Source organism: Heptranchias perlo, chromosome 15, assembly GCF_035084215.1.
Source record: "Heptranchias perlo isolate sHepPer1 chromosome 15, sHepPer1.hap1, whole genome shotgun sequence".
NCBI classification, from domain to species: domain Eukaryota; kingdom Metazoa; phylum Chordata; class Chondrichthyes; order Hexanchiformes; family Hexanchidae; genus Heptranchias; species Heptranchias perlo.
This window is the reverse complement of record NC_090339.1, coordinates 18,070,444-18,092,566: the sequence shown is the minus strand read 5'-3', so window position 1 is coordinate 18,092,566 and position 22,123 is coordinate 18,070,444. Positions and strand designations below refer to the sequence as shown.

At 41.5% G+C, this 22,123-nt stretch overlaps 1 protein-coding gene across 4 annotated transcripts in view; it reads left to right on the top strand.

The window, feature by feature from the left end:
• diaph2 (diaphanous-related formin 2) overlaps positions 1–22,123 on the top strand; it is a 705,669-nt gene that overhangs the window by 36,275 nt on the left and 647,271 nt on the right. For 3 of the 4 annotated variants that reach the window (XM_067996882.1, XM_067996884.1, XM_067996881.1), the window contains exons 2-3: positions 11,355–11,387; positions 13,550–13,726. In XM_067996882.1, the coding sequence (XP_067852983.1) occupies positions 11,355–11,387; positions 13,550–13,726 (210 nt within the window). The remainder of the gene's footprint in view (positions 1–11,354; positions 11,388–13,549; positions 13,727–22,123) is intronic. The other variant, XM_067996883.1, reaches the window with a different exon arrangement.

The window sequence follows — 22,123 nt, the reverse complement described above, 5'->3', positions numbered from 1 at the left end:
GCTCTGTATTGTAGATGGTAATCCGGAGAAAGAACTTGTGATATTTTATTTCCACTGTCCAGCCTCTGGGATGCTAAGGCCTATTGTAACGCTGCCACTGCTGGCCTTCATTCTCTCCACAGATCAAGATCGGCTAATACAGGCATGGATGAAATCTAGGTCATCGTGCTTTGTATGTACCTTGTATGCTGAGCTGCCTGAGGAAAGGTTTTGGGGCTGCATTTTCTTAATGTATAAAGATGCTGTTTTAGTTCAATTGTAAATTGGTATTAATATGGAAAATTCCCTCAGTCCCCTCTAAAAGCCTCATTGGCTTTATCACCTTGGCTCATTTTACATTCCTTTTGATTTTGAGTGCATTTTTGCAGATAGTTTGGTTAATGTTATGAGAAGCTTTTCTCCTATATTTGCTGTGTAGCAAAAGAATTCAGGTGAGACTAACCAAAGTATGTTGTTTCTAAATATAAAACAATGTCATGAAGAGAAGTTTGCTCCTAACAGGATAATGTGGTTAGTACCTCATTTGGAACTTTTATAAATTGGTGTACAGAATAATGAGGGGAAAAACTTAAATTAACATTGATCATTCTGTTTAAAGGAAGGTAAATAAGTTTAAAAGCTATATGATCTTGAATTCGACAGAAAGAGAAGATAGTGAAATGTTCAAATAAATGAAATCCAGCTTTAAAAAAAAGCAAGCCTACCTAGTGAGATTTGGAATCTGCAATGTTTCAATATATCTGCCTTCAATATGTGCACTAAAGCTTTATAATGAAGGCTGTACACTGACACCATTTTAGGGCCGCAGCCTGAAACGTTAGACATAGCATCCAAACAAATAGTAACTAATGCAACCCATTTTCCAAAAGGGAGTCAGCTAACCTGGCCAAATACAGGCCAGTTAATTTGGCATCTGCTGTAGGGAAAATACTGGAATCTTTAATTCAAGATGAAATTCATTTTTATCAAGATGAAAAGAAAATAATTAGAAGCAGAAAACATGAATTTTTGAAAGGAAGGTTGTGCTCTTCAAACCAGATGGAGTTCTTTTGAGGAGGTGACAGATAGTGGATGGAGGAAATGCAGTGGATGTGATGTACGTGAGCTTTCAGAAAGCCTTGGACAAGGTACCAGAAGGGAGACTATTGGAGAAGATTAAGGTGTATAAAATTAGGGGAAGGATAGAAAATTGGATTAAAAGTTGGTTAGAAGGGAGAAAACAGAGTGGAAGTTTAAGGGCAGTTTCTCAGAGTGGTTGGAAGTGGATAATGGTGTCCCACAGGATTCTATTCTGGAATCACTCTGTTCACTGTGTACATCAATAGTTTGGATATAGGTCTAGAGAAAGTGGTGTCCAGATTTACAGATGATACTAAAATAGAAGGCATAGTAAATAATTCTGAGGATCAAAGGAGGCTATAAAGGGATATGGATAAGATGATACAATTGGAATTCAACATCAGTAAATGTGAAGTGTCCATTTTGGTAAGTAATATACTTTGAATGGGGGAAAGCTGGGTGATGTAGAAGAGAAGAGCTATTTGGGGGTTTAGGTTCACAAGAGGATCTAATGGGTGATTTGATCAAGGTGTTTGAAGTGATGAAGAAATGGGACAGAATACATAGAAACAGACTGTTTCCAGTGATTGAGGGGTCTCAAATAAGGGGATATAGATATAAGATTAAATGTAAGAGATTTAGGACAGAGAAGAGGAGAAACATTTATGACACACAGGTTTGTGAAGCTGTGGAATGCATTACTGGAGATGGTGATTGAAGCAGAGACCATGTCAACATTTATGAATAGGTTAGATAGGTGGTTGAAGGAAAACGGATATGAGAACAGAATGTGCGCATGGGATTCGGGCTACTGCTCACGTGGAGGAGAGGCACTAATATGGATTTGCATGTGCCAAACATCCTGTGTTGGTGTCTTGATTTCTATGTAATTCTATGACTGGATGAATGTTGCAGATTCAAAATATACAGCTGTCTATATGGGCAACAGGGTTTGATCTCTGACTATCCTCCAAATATATTCAGATTAAAGAACAAGGTGTAGTCTTTATTTTAAGTACCCCTATCCCCCCCCCACCCCCGCTGCCAAACCCCATTTCAGAGAAGAATGATGCACTGACCAATATTTTGTTTGTGTTCAGATGAATACTGTAATATTAGTTGTTGAGAGGCATGAGAGGTCAACGCTTCCTCCCTACTAGGATGGGATGTCAGTGACCAGGAGCAATTTTATGGGTGTTGAAGTGGTTCCATTGCAAATAACTAGGTTATAATTTCAGCCTGATCTTAGCCATAGGACCCTGGGAAACTGTGGCACTGGTTGGGAACGCTGAGTACAGTTGCATGGTTTTCCAGGGTACAGTGGATCCAGAGCAGCTCTTGGGCCAGTCTGAAGTCATGGCTCTTATTCTTTGTAATGGGATGCTTCCTGTCATTGTCACAGCTCCTGGTAAGGGGGGAGGTCCGACCTTGCATACCCCCAGCTGCTGAGAAAATCTACATGTTTTTTTAAGTAGTTTTGTGGAGTGCTTCATTTTCTTAATAAATTAAAATGCTCTTTCTCCCCTTTCCCCATTGACTTGCTGTACCCTTTTAACTGAATTTCATGGTGCAGTGTTCTAGCAAGTATGGTGTGCTCTTGATATTTCTACTCAGTTTAATTCTCTGTGCAGTTCAAAATATGTGTTTATGTACATAGTTTCTTCAAAAGATCCTAAGTAAATTGTAATGGCTTGTGTCCAGATACTTTTGTTCATTAATTGATGAGCAAATAAACATAATTTGCAGTCTGTAATGATGCCTGCATTACAATTAAGGTGACACTGCAAAATTCTTTTGAGTAAAATTGCATTTCTTGTAAAGAAACTAATTTTATTTTGGGCGAGGGTGGGGAAAAGGGAGCAGAAAGCAGTTGATACTTGTAAGGAGTACTGAGATTGTTTCTGTATGCAGTTACAGCTCATGCCCAGCAGCTAAGAAACTAAAATTGACTAATTTCATTCATTGAATTTATGACCCATATGTTTTCTTTAAAATGACCATTCAAAGTAGCCCAACTCAAAATGCTGATGGTGCTAAATTTAAATATTTCACATGCCGTTGCTGGTCACAGCAAATTACCACTGAATTTAATGCTGCCTTAAGACACAGCCTTGGCATTGACTGTTGCTAAACTAATGGCAAAAGTTTCCTTTTTGAATTTACAATTACCATTAAAGACAGAATACAACTGTAAGTAAAAATGTTTAACATTTATTAGTTTGGCTCGTTCGTATGTGGAGATTTGCTGAAAACAATTGCAAAGCTATGTGGCATTCTACAACTTAAAGTATTTGTGACATGTTTTGCAATTAACAACAGCAGCAACTTGTGTTCACATAACAGTTTTAATATAAGAAATGTACTAAGGTGCTTCAGAGGTGGGGAAAAATGTTAAGTAGGAATAGAAAATTGAATGGAGGGAGAGCTTAGCAGGACTGACTGTAAGCTTGGTCGAAAAGATGGTCTTTGAGAAGGTTTTTGAAGGTGGAGACACCGAGAGGTGGAGAGGTTTAGGAATGGGGCTCCACACAATGGGACTGTGCCTGCTAAAGGCTCTGCCAACAATTAGGGGGTGAAGAGGAGATGTGAATGCTGAAAAAGCCAGGGTCTCAGGACAGAAGGATGTGGGACATGGTTTAAGGCTGGCAGAAATTGCAGAGATAGGTTAGGGTCAGGCATTTCAAGGCAGGACCTTGGTTTACTATCTCAGCTGAAATAGAGCATTTCTGACAATACAACATCTCCCTCAGTATTGCACTGGAGTGTTAGCTTAGATTATGGAATAGAGCTTGAACTTGCAGCTTTCTGACTGAGAGGCGAGTGTGCGGAGAAGTGTGTGTGCTATCAACTGAGCCAAGCTGACAAAGGAAACTTCTGTGTCTCTGTATCACAGTGTCTTAAATAATTGCAAGTAATCTGGTATTAAGCAAGAATTAGCTTGAAATCTTAAATCAATTCAGGAAATGATATTTTTGCATTTCAATGATTTATAACTTAAAATCAGAATCATGATTGCAATCTATATACAACAGCAGTAGAAGTGGCACCAGCAACCTGTTGGTCAGATCATGGGAACAGCAAAAGTAATGCAAAGCAAAATGAACAAACACTATGGAGAACGAATGATAAAATAGTTACAAAATGAAATGAAAACACTCAGTTAAATAGAAAAACACGAAAGAACTAAAGAAAAGGAGTTGAAGAACATTGCTTTCTTGTGGACTAGGATAAGATTATGATTGCATCATAGGTTGATTTCTCTCTATTGACAGCATATGCATTTGGTAAAGTACTTGTTCAACTGCTTTGAGAATGCAATAATTTAGCATTTATCCTTGTTCAGTGCTATAGGAAGCACGAACACTGCAGAAATGACTGTTCACCATCAATGTTTGTTTCGCTTCTCCTTGGCTACTGATCAGACCGACACTGATGCAGAGTTTACAATCCTGAGTAATCGCAACAACTTGTTAATCAGCCCAATCTTATCTGTAATCATCACAGTAATTCAGTTAATCTTCTAGCTTTTCGTCACCTCCTGACTAACTCTTAGACTGCATCGGTCTTCTCACCACTGTCTTATATCTGTTTCTTGCAGAATACTCTGCACTAAATCGCATACTGCAAATCAGTTCTACCTTGTTTAGTTGTACAAGTCAACCACTGGGGTGGTCTTTCAGAATTCTTTGGTACTTTTTCTTGGGTTTTTTTCTGTGCCAATTTTCTTGGCAAAATTGCTCTCAACATCTCTTGCTGAAGCCATTGATTTGTTGCTGGTGTACTATTCCACAGCGCAGGTGGTAATTATTCATATGTGAATCGTGACAATGAGTGCTGGCCAACATTTTGATTCTGTCCTCGCTAATGAGGTGAGAGGGAAGCACAGAAGCTGTAACTTTTAAAAAAAATCAGAGTAACCTGTGAGACCTGAGTGAAAAGAGTAATAAATTGCAGTACTGTTGAACCCATAACATAAGAGCATCCAGTGATTTTAAAAAAAATTGGAACTATAACGGCGCATACACGGATTTTGCTTTGGATTTAAATTTTTAAAAATTTGCTCTTGGGATGTGAACGATGTTGGCAAGGCTGCATTCATTATCCGTCCCTAGTTGCAGGAGAAAGTGGGCAGTTAGCGACTGCGGCATTTCAAGTGATGATAGTGCTCCCACAATGGAGTTTGGTAGGAAATTCCAGAATATTGATCCAGTGATGATGATGGAATGGCGGTACCATATCATAGTCACACAGGAGGAGGCCATTCAGCCCATCGTGCCTGTGCCGGCTCTTTGAAAGAACTTTCCAATTAGTCCAATTCCCCTGCTCTTTCCCTATAGCCCTGTAAATTTTTTCTCTTCAAGTATTTACCTAATTCCCTTTTGAAAGTTACAAAGTTTCAAAACAGTTCATGACCTTGAACACCTATTAAATTTCCCCTTAACCTTCTCTGTTCTCAGGAGAACAACCCCAGCTTTTCCAGTCTCTCCACATAACTGAAGTCCCTCATTCCTGGTACCATTCTAGTAAATCTCTTCTGCACCCTCTGTAAGGCCTTGACATTCTTTCTAAAGTGTGGTGCCCAGAATTGAACACAATACTCCAGCTGAGGCTTTATAAAGGTTTAGCATAACTTACCTGCTTTTGTATTCGATGCTTCTATTAATAAAGACCAGGATCCCATATGCTTTCTTAATAGCTTTCTCAACTTGTCTTGCCACCTTCTAAAATTTGTGTATATGCACCCCCAGGTCTCTGTTCCTGCAGCCCCTTTAAAATTGTACCGTTTAGTTTATATTGCCTCTCCTCATTCTTCCTACCAAACTATATCCCTTCACATTTCTCTGCGTTAAATTTCATCTGCCATGTGTCTGCCATTTCACCAGTCTGTCTATGTCCTCCTGAAGTCTGTTACAAACCTCCACGTTGTTTACTAAATTTCCGAGTTTCGTGTCATCTGCATACTTTGAAATTATACCCTGTATACCCAAGTCCTGGATATTAATATATATCAAAAAGAGCATTGGTCCTAATACGGACCCCTGGGGAACATCACGGTATACTTCCCTCCAGTCTGAAAAACAATCGTTCACCACTACTCTCTACTTTCTGTCCCCTAGCCAATTTTGTATCCATGCTGCCATTGTCCCTTTAATCCAATGGGCTTTAATTTTGCTAACAAGCCTATTGTGTGGTACTTTATCAAATGCCTTTTGAAAGTCCATACATACATCAACTGCATTACCCTCATCAACCCTCTCCGTTACTTCATCAAAGAACTTAATCAAGTTGGTCAAACATGATTTCTTTAACAAATCTGTGCTGACTTTAATTTTTAGCCCATACTTTGCCAAGTGCCAATTAATTTTGTCCAGGATTATTTTCTCTCAGTCTCCCCACCACTGACGTTAGGCTGACTGGCCTGTAATTGCCGGATTTATCCCTCTCCCCTTTTTTGAACGGGTGTAACATTTGCAATCCTCCAGCACCATCCCCATATCTAAGGAGGATTGGAAGTTTGTGGCCAGAGCCTCTGAAATTTCCACCCTCACTTCCCTCAGTAACCTAGGATGCATAGGGTGACTTTTCTACTTTGAGTACTGCCAATCTATTAAGTACCTCCTTTTATTTTTAATCCTATCCAATATTGGAACTACCTCCTCCTTTACTGCTACAATGGCAGCATCCTCTTCTCTAGTGAAGATGGATGCGAAGTATTCATTTAGTACCTCAGCCATGCCCCTCTGCCTTCACAAGAAGATCTTTTTTGTCCCTAATCGGCCCTACGCTTCCATTGACTACCCTTTTACTATTTATATGTACATAAAAGACTTTTTTTGGGTTCCCTTTCATGTTAGCTGCTAATCTATTCTCATAGTCTCTCTTTGCCCATCTTATTCCCTTTTTTAGTTCTCCTCTGTACTTTCTGTATTCAGCCTGGTTCTCTACTTGATTATGAATCTTACGTTCATTATAAGCCTCCTTTTTCTGTTTCATTTTAATCTCTATATCTTTAGTCATCCAGGGAGCTCTTGCTTTCCTTTCCCCCTCGTACAGATGTGTCTACTTTGTACCTAAACCAACTTTTCCTTGTTCAGTTACTGTTTTGCCTACCAATTTTTGATTCCAATCCACCTGGGTAAGCTCCCTTTTAACTCACTGACATTAGCCCTCCTCCAGTTAAGTATTTTCACATTTGATTGTCCCTTGTTCTTTTCCATAACTATTCTAAACCTAGTGATATTATGATCGCTGTACCCCAAATGCTCCCCCACTGAAACATGCTCCACCTGCCCCACTTCATACTGCAGAACTAGATCCAGCACTGTTTCCCTCTTGGTTGGACTGGAAACACACTATTCCAGACAATTCTCATGAACACACTTCAGGAATTCCTCCCCCTTTTTGCCCTTTACACTGTTACTGTCCCAGTCTATATTGGGATAATTGAAGTCCCCCATTGCACTACACTATATAGTTTTTTGCATCTTTCTCTAATTTGCCTGCAAATGTTCTCCTCTATCTCCTTTCCGCTCTATGGTGACCCATAGTATACACGCGGTAGCATAATAGCTCCTCTGCTGTTCCTTAATTCGAACCAAATAGATTCCGCCCAAGTCAGGGTGACGTGTGACTTGGAGGCTATGGTGTTCCGATGAAATTGCTACTCTTATCCTCCTTGGTAATGGAAGGCGGGAGACTCTGTAGAAGTAGCCTGGTGAGCACTGTAGAAGATTTTAAAGTATTTTAACAGTGCACATCAGTCTCCAATATCATATCATATATTTGCCATAATCAGGCATGTATGGGTACAATACAAAACACCACCTCCACGTACCCATAGCTGCTAGAAGTTCAGTTATCAACTTCCATAAAGAGCTGTTAAGACCAAATCAAGAAGTAATGGTTATTCAAACTGTTCCAGTATAGCTACAACACTGGAATCTACCCGACAATGTGGAAAATTGCCCAGGTATGTCCTGTCCACAAAAGCAGGACAAATCCAATCCGGCCAATTACCGCCCCATCAGTCGACTCTCAATCATCAGCAAAGTGATGGAAGGCGTCGTCGACAGTGCTATCAAGTGGTACTTACTCTCCAATAACCTGCTCACCGATGCTCAGTTTGGGTTCTGATAGGATCACTTTGCTTCAGACCTCATTTATAGCCTTGGTCCAAACATGGACAAAAGAGTTGAATTCCAGAGGTGAGGTGAGAGTGACTGCACTTGACATCAAGGCAGCATTTGACCGTGTGTGGCACCAAGGAGCCCTCATAAAATTGAAGTCAATGGGAATCAGGGGGAAAGCTCTCCAATGGCTGGAGTCATACCTAGCACAAAGGAAGATGGTAGTGGTTGTTGGAGGCCAATCATCTCAGCCCCAGGACATTGCTGCAGGAGTTCCTCAGGGCAGGGTCCAAGGCACAGCCAACTTCATCAATGACCTTCCCTCCATCATAAGGTCAGAAATGGGGATGTTCGCTGATGATTGCACAGTATTCAGTTCCATTCGCAACCTCTCAGATAATGAAGCAGTCCGTGCCCGCATGCAGCAAGACCTGGACAATATCCAGGCTTGGGCAGATAAGTGGCAAGTAACATTCGTGCCCGACAAGTGCCAGGCAACGGCCATCTCCAACAAGAGAGTCCAACCACCTCCCCATGACATTCAGCGGCATTACGATCGCGGAATCCCCCTCCATCAACATGGGGTACACCATTGACCAGAAACTTAACTGGACCAGCCATATAAATACTGTGGCTACAAGAGCAGGTCAGAGGCTGGGTATTCTGCGGCGAGTGACTCACCTCCTGACTCCCCAAAGCCTTTCCACCATCAACAAGGCACAAGTCAGGAGTGTGATGGAATACTCTCCACTTGCTTGGATGAGTGCAGCTCCAACAACACTCAAGAAGCTCAACACTATCCAGGACAAAGCAGCCCGCTTGATTGGCACCCCATCTGCCACCCTAAACATTCACTCCCTTCACCACCGGTGCACTGTGGCTGCAGTGTGTACCATCCACAGGATGCACTGCAGCAACTCGCCAAGGCTTCTTCGACAGCACCTCCCAAACCCGTGACCTCTACCACCTAGAAGGACAAGAGCCGCAGGCAAGTGGGAACAACACCACCTGCACATTCACCTGCACATTCCCCTCCAAGCCTCACACCGTCCCGACTCGGAAATATATTGCCGTTCCATCGTCGTCACTGGGTCAAAATCCTGGACCTCCCTACCTAACAGCACTGTGGGAGAACCTTCACCACACTGACTGCAGCGGTTGAAGAAGGCGCTCACCACCACCTTCTCAAGGGCAATTAGGGATGGGCAACAAATGCTGGCCTTGCCAGCGATGCCCACATCCCATGAACGAATAAAAAAAATTCAAACTTGCACTTATATAGCATTTTAATGTAGTAAAATATCCGAAGGTGTTTCACAGAGGATGAAAGGAGCAATCAAATCTTGTAATTCTGGCTTTTGATCAACTTATCATACCTTCCTTCATACAGTGCAACTGAAAGCATTGCATATCTTGGGTTCTTCTGAGGAAGCATCCAGTAGTACAGTTCGTCAAGTGTCAATATATTCTCGTGATACTTTTTTTCCTGTTTGAGACTTCTTTTAATGTTAAAAGCACTATATAGGTACAAGTTTGTTTTCGTTGTCATCACTCAGTGTTCATATCCAGCAATCCAAGTCAGATATAGCAAGGTTAGATGCTGAATAAACTTGTTTTGCTCCGCTCACTGTTGTTTGACACAAACTCACAAAACCACTATTTAGTGTACTGATTTTCAGTTTTTCCACACTGGGCATCCTTATGGCTTCTCTGAGTGATATTAATTCCCTCAGCTTAGGACACATCAGCAGCTACCAATACAAAGATTTAGGTTTCTCGTTCACACTCTTCTTTCTCTGTCGTTAGTTGTAGCCTTTCTCAAGAATTTACTGATGTTTATTATTGCTGGAGTTAGGACAGTTAGGTCATTTACACCATTGCTCAATTTCTCCTCATATTAAGGATAATCAGAAGATCCGAGTTGAGGAGATAGTGAACTTGGCAGCCCTTTTAACCATTGTAAAAAACTTACCTTATAAACCTCATCACTCAGAACATCAATTAAAATTTAGATCCCAGAGAGCCATGATCAGTTGTCTTGAATGGAAGCAACGCTTTTCAAGCTTTCATTTGCGTGCTTGACCATTGAGTAACCCAATGAGAGTTAACCAGAATGGTGAATTCTTGGTAAACATCTCAAAAGGCTTCCTTCTTAAAAGCCTATGATACTAAGTGGATTTTATACAGACCTTTGAATTATGTCTACAGTTCCATAGCGTATGATAACCTAACTCACTGTTGCTGTGTAGTAGCTATTATACTGTGCTTGGGCAATTCTTCATTTGTGAACTCTACCTGCATGTTAGCTACTTGGAGTAACTCGATGCTTTCACTAAGCCAGTCTGTCTTTGACTGTTCAAAATTATGAAAATTTTGATGCTACAGTGTCCGAGCTGGTTTTCAACTTATGAGATCATCAAATAAATGAGAAAATGTCTAATTATATACTTCCCTGTGTATTACTTCATACCTCCATGTGCAAAACATCCTTCATCCTTCCTTTCTCTAACTGATCTGGTGCACTTGCCCTTATTATGTTAAAATTGGCCTTTGTGCTCCCACCTACAGTCAAAAATTGAGTTCTGTACCTCAGAATAGGACTATGGGGGAGTGGATGGAGAGTATGAGGAAGACCCACCTGATAATCAAGCTATTGTTTGGTGAAAAACTCCAAAAGGGATGAGGTCTGAAGTGATGTAGGACTTTGGATGGAGTCTTCATTTGCATATGTAGGTTGAACTATGTTTGTATAGTTTGTGATCTAACATTTCCCTTCAGTAAGTGGGAGCTAATTAAGGACTTCGAGTTGAAAGTAATTTTCCCACTCAAGGTACATTTCAGCAATGCCTAGTGTGCAATAGCACTGGAATATTTTTTTGTGAAAAGATGTTGGTTCAGTTCTGTTAACTGCACAAAGCAAAGTCTGAAACAGTTTCAATCCAGATTGGGAGTCCTAAGCACAGTACAACAAAATGCTGGGTCTCAAAATGTCAGCCATAACTTAAAATGTTTTGGTCTTGGATTTTCTAGGTCTGGACTTCAAAAACCCTACTTTTCTTTTTAAGTACTCTGATCCACTGCTTTAAAAGTTTGGTATGGTGGTTGGGTATATTTTGCAGCTGTAGGTGATGTGTTTTTCTTTTTTTTCTTCTTCTCCACCATCTACAGAACCTTAACATAAAAACTTTGGCGGATGATGTGGTAAGCCTGTTCTGGAATCTACTGCTGTCTATGCCTAAATCACTAAATCATGCATGCTAAAAATTGTAGTTCTTAACACCCCATCTCAGTATTGGTGGAAATGGGTATTAGTTGTTCTGCTTCAGAAATAACCGGTTACTAATGAGAATATTTCATACATTTCCTCAATTTTGCTACTGGTGTTAAATCCATTCTCTCACCACTCCCTCAACTTGCTGAATGAATATATTTAGTACTCTACGGGATTGGAATAGTTAGATTAGGACTCCTTTTTGAGAAGTTTATACTTTCAATCTTGAGTTTATGACCATATAAGAATAAAGTTATGACTGCAAAAACAGGATGAGAAAAACCATCAACCTCAGTCTAAAAAAGCTGGACTGTGAATTGGTTAAATTAAGTTTTGAAAAATTGGATTCCACTGCCTGGCTCCTGGGAGAAGAAAAAAATAGGTGAAATGGTAACACCTGTCGTGACTTAGGATAATCATATTTGAGTTTTGACCTTTCCAAGGAATTTAAATAAATGATCGCAGAGAAAGTAAGTGAGCAACAGGTTGTTCACTATTATAATTCAATCTTATAATGTATAAAAGCCATCAGTTTTTTGATATTTTGTATAGAGATAAACTTCAGTGATTGCAGAGATAATTTGGTCACTGCTGTGCTGGTATTGAGTGGGTAAATTAAAACATGTTATATTAAACAGGAAGCCCCTTACCATTCTTGAAAACAATTAGAATAATCATGCGGGTCAATAAATTATACAAGTTCTTTCATGTTAACTACTATGCAGATTCTAAATTCATTTTTAATATGGTCATAAATGAATTGCTTGTTCCTGGTGACCATTATTTTAATCAGAATTCTAAACCAGTGAATCAAATTTAAGCCTACGTGAGGTAACTTGAAATGGGCTTGCAAGATATTCTTTTGAGATTGGATTGCTATATTGTGCATGACACCAGCATATTCCATAATTAATGGATTTTCCTGGTGTGTGTTTCTCATGACTGTGAGTCGATATTTTATATTAAACTGAACTAATGGGCAGAAACTCAACCTTCAGGCACTTCAACTAGACTGATCATGATCAAGCCAGTTAAAAGCATCCTTACATGTAATGAGGTTTTCCTAACTTACTTATTATGTATGTTCTAACTATGCATGCCAAGCCAACAACTGATACAGGGCACTTAAAATTCATGAAGAATTTTGTTGCATGATTATGATGACTTTGCTATTAAGAATTATCTTTTTGAACCATGATCTACATGTTTTAAACGAGCTAAATATTTTAAATTTTATTTTTAATCCATTTTGAAGTTTGCTTTTCTCCCTATCATTAGGTCTCCCCAGGACCGCCATTGAAAGAACAGGCAGGCAACCTCCCTATCTTTAGGCTTTTATTAATGTTCTTTCAGCTGCATAGTGCATAAGATTGGCTTAGGGTGACTTGCCTGAAAGGTCAAGCCTCCACTCAGCATCTCTTCCAACAGCAGACTGAGTTCAGGAACTTGTCATGTGGGTTGCAGAGGCACAAAACTGCATCATGACAGTGTGTGGAAGCACCACTGCACTGTGAAACTTGACTTCCTCAAATTTGGTTCATTAAACTACATATAGTATGAATACTTTGAGCAACTGACATTTTGACACATCTGTCAACATTAGTCCTTCAATGCCTACAGTTCAGTCTGCAATCAAACTGCATTATAACAAGCTCGCAAAGAGTGGAAATTCTTTATTTAAGATTCACATTGTTGATCCTCTTTTGAGTTAAAAGGAACCTTATCTAGAATAAGGGTAAAAAGTTATTTTTTAACAACTATGACCATATGCATTTGAGTGAGACTTTATGATCTTTAAGATGTTATTTATATCTAAACGGCCTAGTAATTTGCAAACCAAGTTTGCCTGCTATAATTCTTCTGCATATAGACATTTTGAAGGTAAGGAGTAGTTTTTAATTTGGTAGTCTATTACAAATATGCTGCTTTGCCAACAAATGAAGCATGTGGTTGTATCACATATAAAGTCACTGGAAATATGCATGCTTTTGTAAAAGATGTGTTCACAATAGAATTTTTTTTAAAGGAAAGTATAAGTCTAGGAAACTATTTGTGCAATGAAGATTTTAATATAATTTATTTATTTTGACAGCGTGACAGATTAACCAGTTTTCGAAAGTCAACTGCAAAAAAAGAGAAACCTCACATACAGCATCCTACTGACTCCCAAATGGCTATGGGTGACTTGCCACTAGCACAGCCAGTGTTTGACGAATGTTTTATGAATCTTTCTGAGAAAGAGATTTTAGATCTCTTTGAAAAAATGATGGTAAGTACTGTGTATTTTTTATTAACAGAAAAATTCCATAATATTTTTTTTTTAAGTACAGCACAGGCGAAGGCCATTTGGCCCATTGTGCCTGAGCTGGCTCTATGAAAGAGCTAACCAATAAGTCCGATTCCCCTGCTCATTCTCCATAGCTCTGTAAATTTTTTTCCTTCATGCATTTATCCAATTTCCTTTAGAAAGTTACTATTGAATCTGATTCCACCACCCTTTCAGGCAGTGCATTCCAGATCATTACAACTCGCTGTGTTAAAAAATGTTTTCTCATGTCGCCTTTGGCTCTTTTGCCGACCAGCGTAAATCTATGTCCTCTGGTTACCAACCCTTCTGCCTCTAAACAGTTTCTCCTTATTTACTCTATCAAAACCGTTAGTGCTCTTGAACATCTCGATCAAATCACCCCTTACCATGATCACTGTCATCTGCAAACTTTGAGGTTATACCCTGCATACAGAAGTCCAGGATATTAATATATATCAAAAAGAGCAGTGGCCCTAATACTGACCCCTGGGGAACACCACTCTATACTTCCCTCCAGTTTGGAAAAACAACCGTTCACCACTACTCTCTGTTTTCTGTTCCCTAGCCAATTTTGAATCCACGCTGCCACTGTCCCTTTAATCCCATGGGCTTTAATTTTGCGAACAAGTCCTGTTATGTGGTACTTTAAATGCCTTTTCAAAGTCCATATAAGCATCAACCACACTACCCTCATCAACCCTCTCCATTACTTCATCAAAGAACTCAACCAAGTTAGCCAAACATGATTTTCTTTTAACAAATCCTGTTGACTTTCATTTATTAGCCCGTATTTTTCCAAGTGCTAATTAATTTTGTCCGGGATTATTGGCTCAAAGTTTTTCCACCACCGACGTTAGACTGACTGGCCTGTAATTGCTGGGTTTATCCCTCTCCCCTTTTTTGAAAAGGGGTGTAACACTTGCAATCCTCCAGTCCTCCGGCATCGTCCCCATATCTAAGGAGGATTGGAAGATTGTGGCCAGAACATCTGCAATTTCCACCTGTACTTCCCTCAGGATGCATTCCATCTGGACTGGGTGCCTTTTCTGCTTTGAGTACTGCCAATCTTTTAAGTGCCTCCTCATTCTCTATTTTTATCCTATCCAATATTGGAACTACCTCCTCCTTTACTGCTACAATAGCAGATCCTTTTCTCTAGTGAAGATGGATGCAAAGTATTCATTTAGTACCTCAGCCATGCACTCTGCCTTCGCAAGAAGATTTTTTTGTCCCTAATCGGTCACACCCTTCCTTTGACTACCAGTGTTATAAACATATAAATAGCAAGGGCTTTTTTGTTCCCTTTTATGTTAGCTGCTAATCTGTTCTCATACTCTCTCTTTGCCTCTCTTATTCCCTTTTTTAGATCTCCTCTTCCTTCTTGTATTCAGCCTGGTTTTCTACTGTATTATGAACTGTACATTCATCATAAGCCTCCTTTTTCTGGTTCATTTTAATCTGTATATCTTTAGTCATCCAGGAAGCTCGAGCTTTGGATGCCCTGGTTGGGCTGGAATCACACTGTCTCAAAGTTCTCTTGAACACATTTCAGGAATTCCCCCCCTCTTTGCCCTTTACACTGCTGTTCCTGTCTCAGTCAGTAATGGGGTAATTGAAGTCCGCCATTATGACAACACTATATAGTTCTTGCATCTTTTTGTAATTTGCCTGCAAATTTTCCCTCTATCTCCTTCCCACTATTTGGTGGCCTGTAGTATACACCCAATCGCGTAATAGCTCCCCTGTTCCTTAATTCTAACCAAATAGATTCTGCCTTTGACCCTCTCAACTACAACATCCCTTTCCCGTGCTATAATAATTTATTTGATCAATACTGCCGCAAAATTATTTGGAGATCCTGGCGATTGAACCCTGGACCCCTCCTTTCTTTCCTGCCCTATTTTTCCTGAATATCTTGTAGCCAGGAATATTAAGTACCCAGTCCTTCCCTTTTACCCAGGTCTCTGTTATTGCCTCTATCATTGTCCCATGCGGCGACTTGAGCCGACAGCACACCAACCTTATTTATCTCACTACGTGCATTTACACACATGCACTCCAATCTTATCTTTTAGATTGCCTCGCATTTGTCCCCTGTCTGATCCCTCCTACTTCTGAATTATTCTTTACTCTAAAGCTACTTGTCCCTCCCAGTCCTCTCTGCACCTTGTTTCTCCTCTATAATCTTTCATCCTGGTGCTCATTCCCTCCCCCACAGCACTAGTTAACCTCCCTGCCAGGACATTGCTTCCAGCTCTGTTGAGGTGCAACCCGTCCATCTTGAACAGGTTGCACTTACTCACCAATAACCTGCTCACCGATGCTCGGTTTGGGTTCCGCTAGGACCACTCTGCTCCAGACCTCATTACAGCCTTGGTCCAAACATGGACAAAAGAGCTGAATTCCAGAGGTGAGGTGAGAGTGACGGCCCTTGACATCAAGGCAGCATTTGACTGAGTGTGGCACCAAGGAGCCCTCGTAAAATTGAAGTCAGTGGGAATCGGGGAAAACTTTCCAGTGGCTGGCGTCATACCTATCACAAAGGAAGATGGTAGTGGTTGTTGGAGGCCAATTATCTCAGCCCCAGGGCATTGGTGCAGGAGTTCCTCAGGGCAGTGTCCTCGGCCCAACCATCTTCAGCTGCTTCATCAATGACCTTCCCTCCATCATAAGGTCAGAAATGGGGATGTTCGCTAATGATTGCAGTGTTCAGTTCCATTTGCAACCCCTCAAATAATGAAGCAGTCCATGCCCGCATGCAGCAAGACCTGGACAACATCCAGGCTTGGGCTGGTAAGTGGCAAGTAACCTTCGTGCCAGACAAGTGCTAGGCAATGACCATCTCCAACAAGAGAGAGTTTAACCACCTCCCTTGACATTCAATGGCATTACCATCGCCGACCCCCTACCATCAACATCCTGGGGGTCACCATTGACCAGAAACTTAACTGGACCAGCATATTAACACCGTGGCTACAAGAGCAGGTCAGAGGCTGGGTATTCTGCAGCAAGTGACTCACCTCCTGACTTCCCAAAGCCTTTCCACCATCTACAAGGCACAAGTCAGGAGTGTGATGGAATACTCTCTAGTTGCCTGGATGAGTGCAGCTCCAACAACACTCCAGAAGCTTGACACCATCCAGGACAAAGCAGCCTGCTTGATTGGCACCCCATCCACCACCCTAAACATTCACTCCTCTCACCACCGGTGCACAGTGGCTGCAGGGTGTACCATCCACAGAATGCACTGCAGCAACTCGCCAAGGCTTCTTCGACAGCCCTCCCAAACCAGTGACCTCCACCACCTCAAAGGAGAAGAGCAGCAGGTATATGGGAACAACACCACCTGCACGTTCCCCTCCAAGTCACACACCGTCCCGACTTGGAAATATATCGCCGTTCCTTCATCGTCGCTGGGTCAAAATCCTGGAACTCCCTTCCTAACAGCTTTGTGGGAGAACCTTCACCACACGGACTGCAGCGGTTCAAGAAGGCGGCTCACCACCACCTTCTCAAGGGCAATTAGGGATGGGCAATAAATGCCGGTCTCGCCAGCGACACCCACATCCCATGAACGAATATTAAAAAAAAATTCCTCCTGCCCCTGAACTGGTCCCAATGCCCCAGGAATCAGAAGCCCTCCCTCCTGCGCTATTGCTCCAGACACACACCAGCCTTTCTCTAAAGACTTCACTTTGCAAATGTTTTCAGACATTTCTAGCTCCAAATGTACAAACTATAACATTATCAATAGCTTTGTGCGTAGCCCAGTGTTTCTAGAGACAATGATTACATCATACTTTATGATGCTGTATTGTGCTGCACAATGTTCCTTATTGTGCAAGATGCAGCAGGGTCATTATTATTTTAAAAGAAACTCTTAAACTACAGTTCTGAGCTGTGTCTTTTTTTTTAAACAGTAAATTTGGGTAATTGTGGTTCACCTGGTGAAGCCCTGCAGAATATTTTCATTACTTTGTATAATTTTACTAAAAGGTAGAACTTATAAAAGTTTTGGGAGAAAACAAAATTTTGAAGGAAAGTGGGAAGGAGGAGACATCAACATTTCAATATTCTCGGACAATAATTGACCTAAATTTGTGTTTTCAGAAAATAAACCCTTAGGCTATATTACTAAATGTTGACCAGTTTGACAAGTGATTGCCAGGTGAAGTCAAAGCCCCTTCCACCCAACCCATGTCATATCATGGGGTTGCCTCAGAAACTGAGGGATCATAACATTAAGTTGTACCTACACCTTTGCTGAACCATATTGCTTAATGCAAGATATTGTCTTCAATGCACAGGACCTTATGATGAAATCATGTATTACTTACTCCAATTTCTTGATGATTATAGCATTGTCCGACATCCACTATTGGATGTGCAGAAATTTTGACCAATTAAATATTGGGCAGACAGAAGCCACTGTCTTTGGTCTCTGACGCAAACTCTGTTCCCCAGCACCTGACTCCATCCATCTCCCTGGCCACTGACTGAGGATGAACCACAGTATTTGCAACCTAGGCATCCTATTTGACCCTGAACTGAGCTTCCAACCCCATATCCTCTCCATCACCAGTGTTGCTTACTTCCACCTCCATAACATCACCTGTCTCTGCCCCTGCCTCAGCTCATCTGCTGAAACCCTCATTTGTGCCGTTGTTCGCTTTGGACTCAACTATTCCAGTGCTCTACTGGCTGGCCCTCCCACCTTGCACCCTCCGTAAACTTGAATTCATCAAAAACTCAGCTGCCCATGTCCTAACTTGCACCAAGTCCCGTTCACCCATCACCCCTGTGCTCGTTGACATACATTGGCTCCCGTTCCGGCAGTGCCTCGCTTTTAAAGTTCTAATCCTTGTTTTCAAATCTCTCCATGGCCTCGTCCCTCCCTATCTCTGTAACCTCCTCTAACCTTCTGAGATCTCTGCACTCCTCCAATTCTGGCCTCTTGCGCATCCCTGATTTTCTTTGCTCCACCATTGGCTGCCGTATCTTCAGCTGCCTGGGCCTTAAGCTCTGGAATTCCCTCCCTAATTCTCTCTGCCTTTCTACCTCGCCTCCTTTTAAGATATTCCCTAAAACTAACTTCTTTGACCAAGCTTTTGGTCACCTGTCCTAATATCTCCTTATGTGGCTAGGTATCAAATTTTGATTGATAATCGCTCCTGTGAAGCGCCTTGGGACGTTTTACTACATTAAAGAGGCTATATAAATGCAAGTGGTTTTACATGCAATTGATAAGGAAGTACAATAGCTTACATATACTTATCCTCCAACCATTCCTATTTCTTTGAATGCCTGTATTTCCCTATTTACTGCCCTGATTGGCATAAGTCAAGTTGGTTACTTGTTACTTTATTAACTAAACTGGTGATTATCAATTATTGCAGCAAAATTCCAACTGGGTGTTGGCAGGTATGATCTTGAACACTTTAATAGACCTCCTCTTTCTCCCTCTCGCCACCCCCCACCCCCGCCCCCCCCCCCCCCCGAACCCCGAACCTGGGGAATATGTGAACATACAAAAAGTTGGACAGCAAAAGTCTGGCTGGTCCATGGGTCAATACGCAACGTTAGCGGCGTGCTGGTCCATGGGTCAGTATGCAACGTAAGCCGCGTGCTGGTCCGTGGGTCAGTACGCAACGTTAGTTGCATGCTGGTCCATGGGTCGGTACGCAACTAAGCATCTTTCTTTGTCCTGGTGAAGAAGGCCCCAATTTGTTGAGTCTTTGTTGATATCTATAACCTCTCATTTGTGGTATAATTCTGGTGAGTTTTTCTGTTTCTTTTCCATGGTTTTAATATCCTGCCTGTAATTAGATCCCAAAATTACATGTAATACTGCAACTGTGGCCTAAGCAATGTCTCACAGAAATCCAACATCACTTCCTTGTTTTTATGCCCCATGTATAAAACCCAGAATCTCTTGCCTTTTTAAGGGCTTTTCTACCTGCACTCTCACCTTGAAAGATCTATACATCTGCATCCCTAGATCTTTGTTCCTCTATTGAACTCCAGAAGGCATTTGATAAGGTCCCACATAAGAGACTGTTAGCTAAGATAGAAGCCCATGGAATCGAGGGAAAAGTATGGACTTGGTTAGGAAGTTGGCTGAGCCAAAGGCGACAGAGAGTAGGGATAATGGGAAGGTACTCACATTGGCAGGATGTGACTAGTGGAGTCCCGCAGGGATCTGTCTTGGGGCCTCAATTATTCACAATATTTGTTAACGACTTAGATGAAGGCATAGAAAGTCTCATATCTAAGTTTGCTGATGACACAAAGATTGGTGGCATTGTAAGCAATGTAGATAAAAACATAAAATTACAAAGCGATATTGATAGATTAGGTGAATGGGCAAAACTGTGGCAAATGGAATTCAATGTAGACAAATGTGAGGTCATCCACTTTGGACCAAAAAAGGATAGAACAGGGTGCTTTCTAAATGGTAAAAAGTTAAAAACAGTGAATGTCCAAAGGGACTTAGGGGTTCAGGTGCATAGATCATTGAAGTGTCATGAACAGGTGCAGAAAATAATCAGTAAGGCTGATGGAATGCTGGCCTTTATATCTAGAGGACTGGAGTACAAGGGGGCAGAAGTTATGCTGCAGCTATACAAAACCCTGGTTAGACCGCACCTGAAGTACTGTGAGCAGTTCTGGGCACCGCACCTTCGAAAGGACATATTGGCCTTGGAGGGAGTGCAGCGTAGGTTTACTAGAATGATTCCCGGACTTCAAGGGTTAAGTTAGGAGGAGAGATTACACAAATTGGGGTTGTATTCTCTGGAGTTTCGAAGGTTAAGGGGTGATCTGATCGAAGGTTATAAGAGATTAAGGGGAACGGATAGGCTGGATAGAGAGAAACTATTTCTCCTGGTTGGGGATTTTAGGAGTAGGGGGCACAGTCTAAAACTTAGAGCCAGACCTTTCAGGAGCGAGATTAGAAAACATTTCCTCCTTTACTAACAACGCTACCCCACCTCCTTTCCCTTTTTGCCTGTCCTTCCTAAATATTGAATACCCCTGGAAGTTCAGTTCCCATCCTTGGTCACCCTGCAGCCATGTCTCCGTAATCGCAACTATATCATACCCGTTAATATCTATCTGCGCTGTTAATTCATCCACCTTATTGCGAACGCTCCGCGCATTAAGACACAATGCCTTTAGACTTGTTTTTTTAAGATTGCTAGTCATCTTAGTTTTATTTTGCACTATTGCCCTATTTGTTTTTTGCCTTTGTTTTCTCTGCCTTCCACTTTTGCTGCTTCCCTTTCTGTCTTTTTTGTTTCTATTCTTGTTTCCCCCTCCTCTGTCTCCCTGCTCAGGTTCCCATCCCCCTGACATTCTAGTTTAAACCTTCCCCAACAGCACTAGCAAACACCCCCGCGAGGACATCGGTCCCGGTCCTGCTCGGCTGTAACCCGTCCCGCTTGTACAGGTCCCACCTTCCCCAGAACCGGTCCCACTGTCCCAGGAATCTAAATCCCTCCCTCCTACACCATCCCTGCAGCTACGCATTCAACTGGTCTATTCTCCTGTTCCTATACTTAGGAGCACGTGGCACTGGTAGTAATCCTGAGATCACGACCTTTGAGGTCCTGCTTTTTAATTTATCTCATAATTCCTTAAATTCACCTTGCAGGACCTCATCCCCATTTGGATCTGCCTCAACCACCCACTCTGGCAGTGCATTCCAGATCCTAACCACTCGCTGTGTAAAAAAGTTTTTCCTCATGTTATCTTGGGTTCTTTTGCCAATCACCTTAAATCTACGTCCTCTGATTCTTGACCCTTCCGCCAATGGGAACAGTTTCTCTCTATCTACTGTGTCTAGACCCTTCATGATTTTGAATACCTCTATCAAATCTCCTCGCAATCGTCTCTGTTCCAAGGAGAACAACCCCAGCTTCTCTAGTCTAGTCACGTAACTAAAGTCCCTCATCCATGGAATCATTCCAGTAAATCTTTTCTGCACCCTCTCTAAGGCTTTCTCATCTTTCCTAAAGTACGGTGCCCAGATCTGGACACAATACTCCAGTTGTGGCTGAACCATTGTTTTATAAAGGTTCATAATGACTTCCTTGCTTTTGTACTCTATGCCTCTATTTATAATGCCCAGGATTCTGTATGCTTAACTGCTTTCTCAACCTGCCCTGCTACCTTCAGCGATTTGTGCACATATACCTCCCAATCTCTCTGTTCCTGTGCCCTCTAGTTTATATTGCCTCTCCTCGTTCTTCCCACCAAAATGTATCGCTTTGCATTTGTCTGCGTTAAATTTAATCTGCTACATGTCCGCCCATTTCACCAGTCTGTCTGTATCCTCTCGAAGTCTATCACTATCCTCCT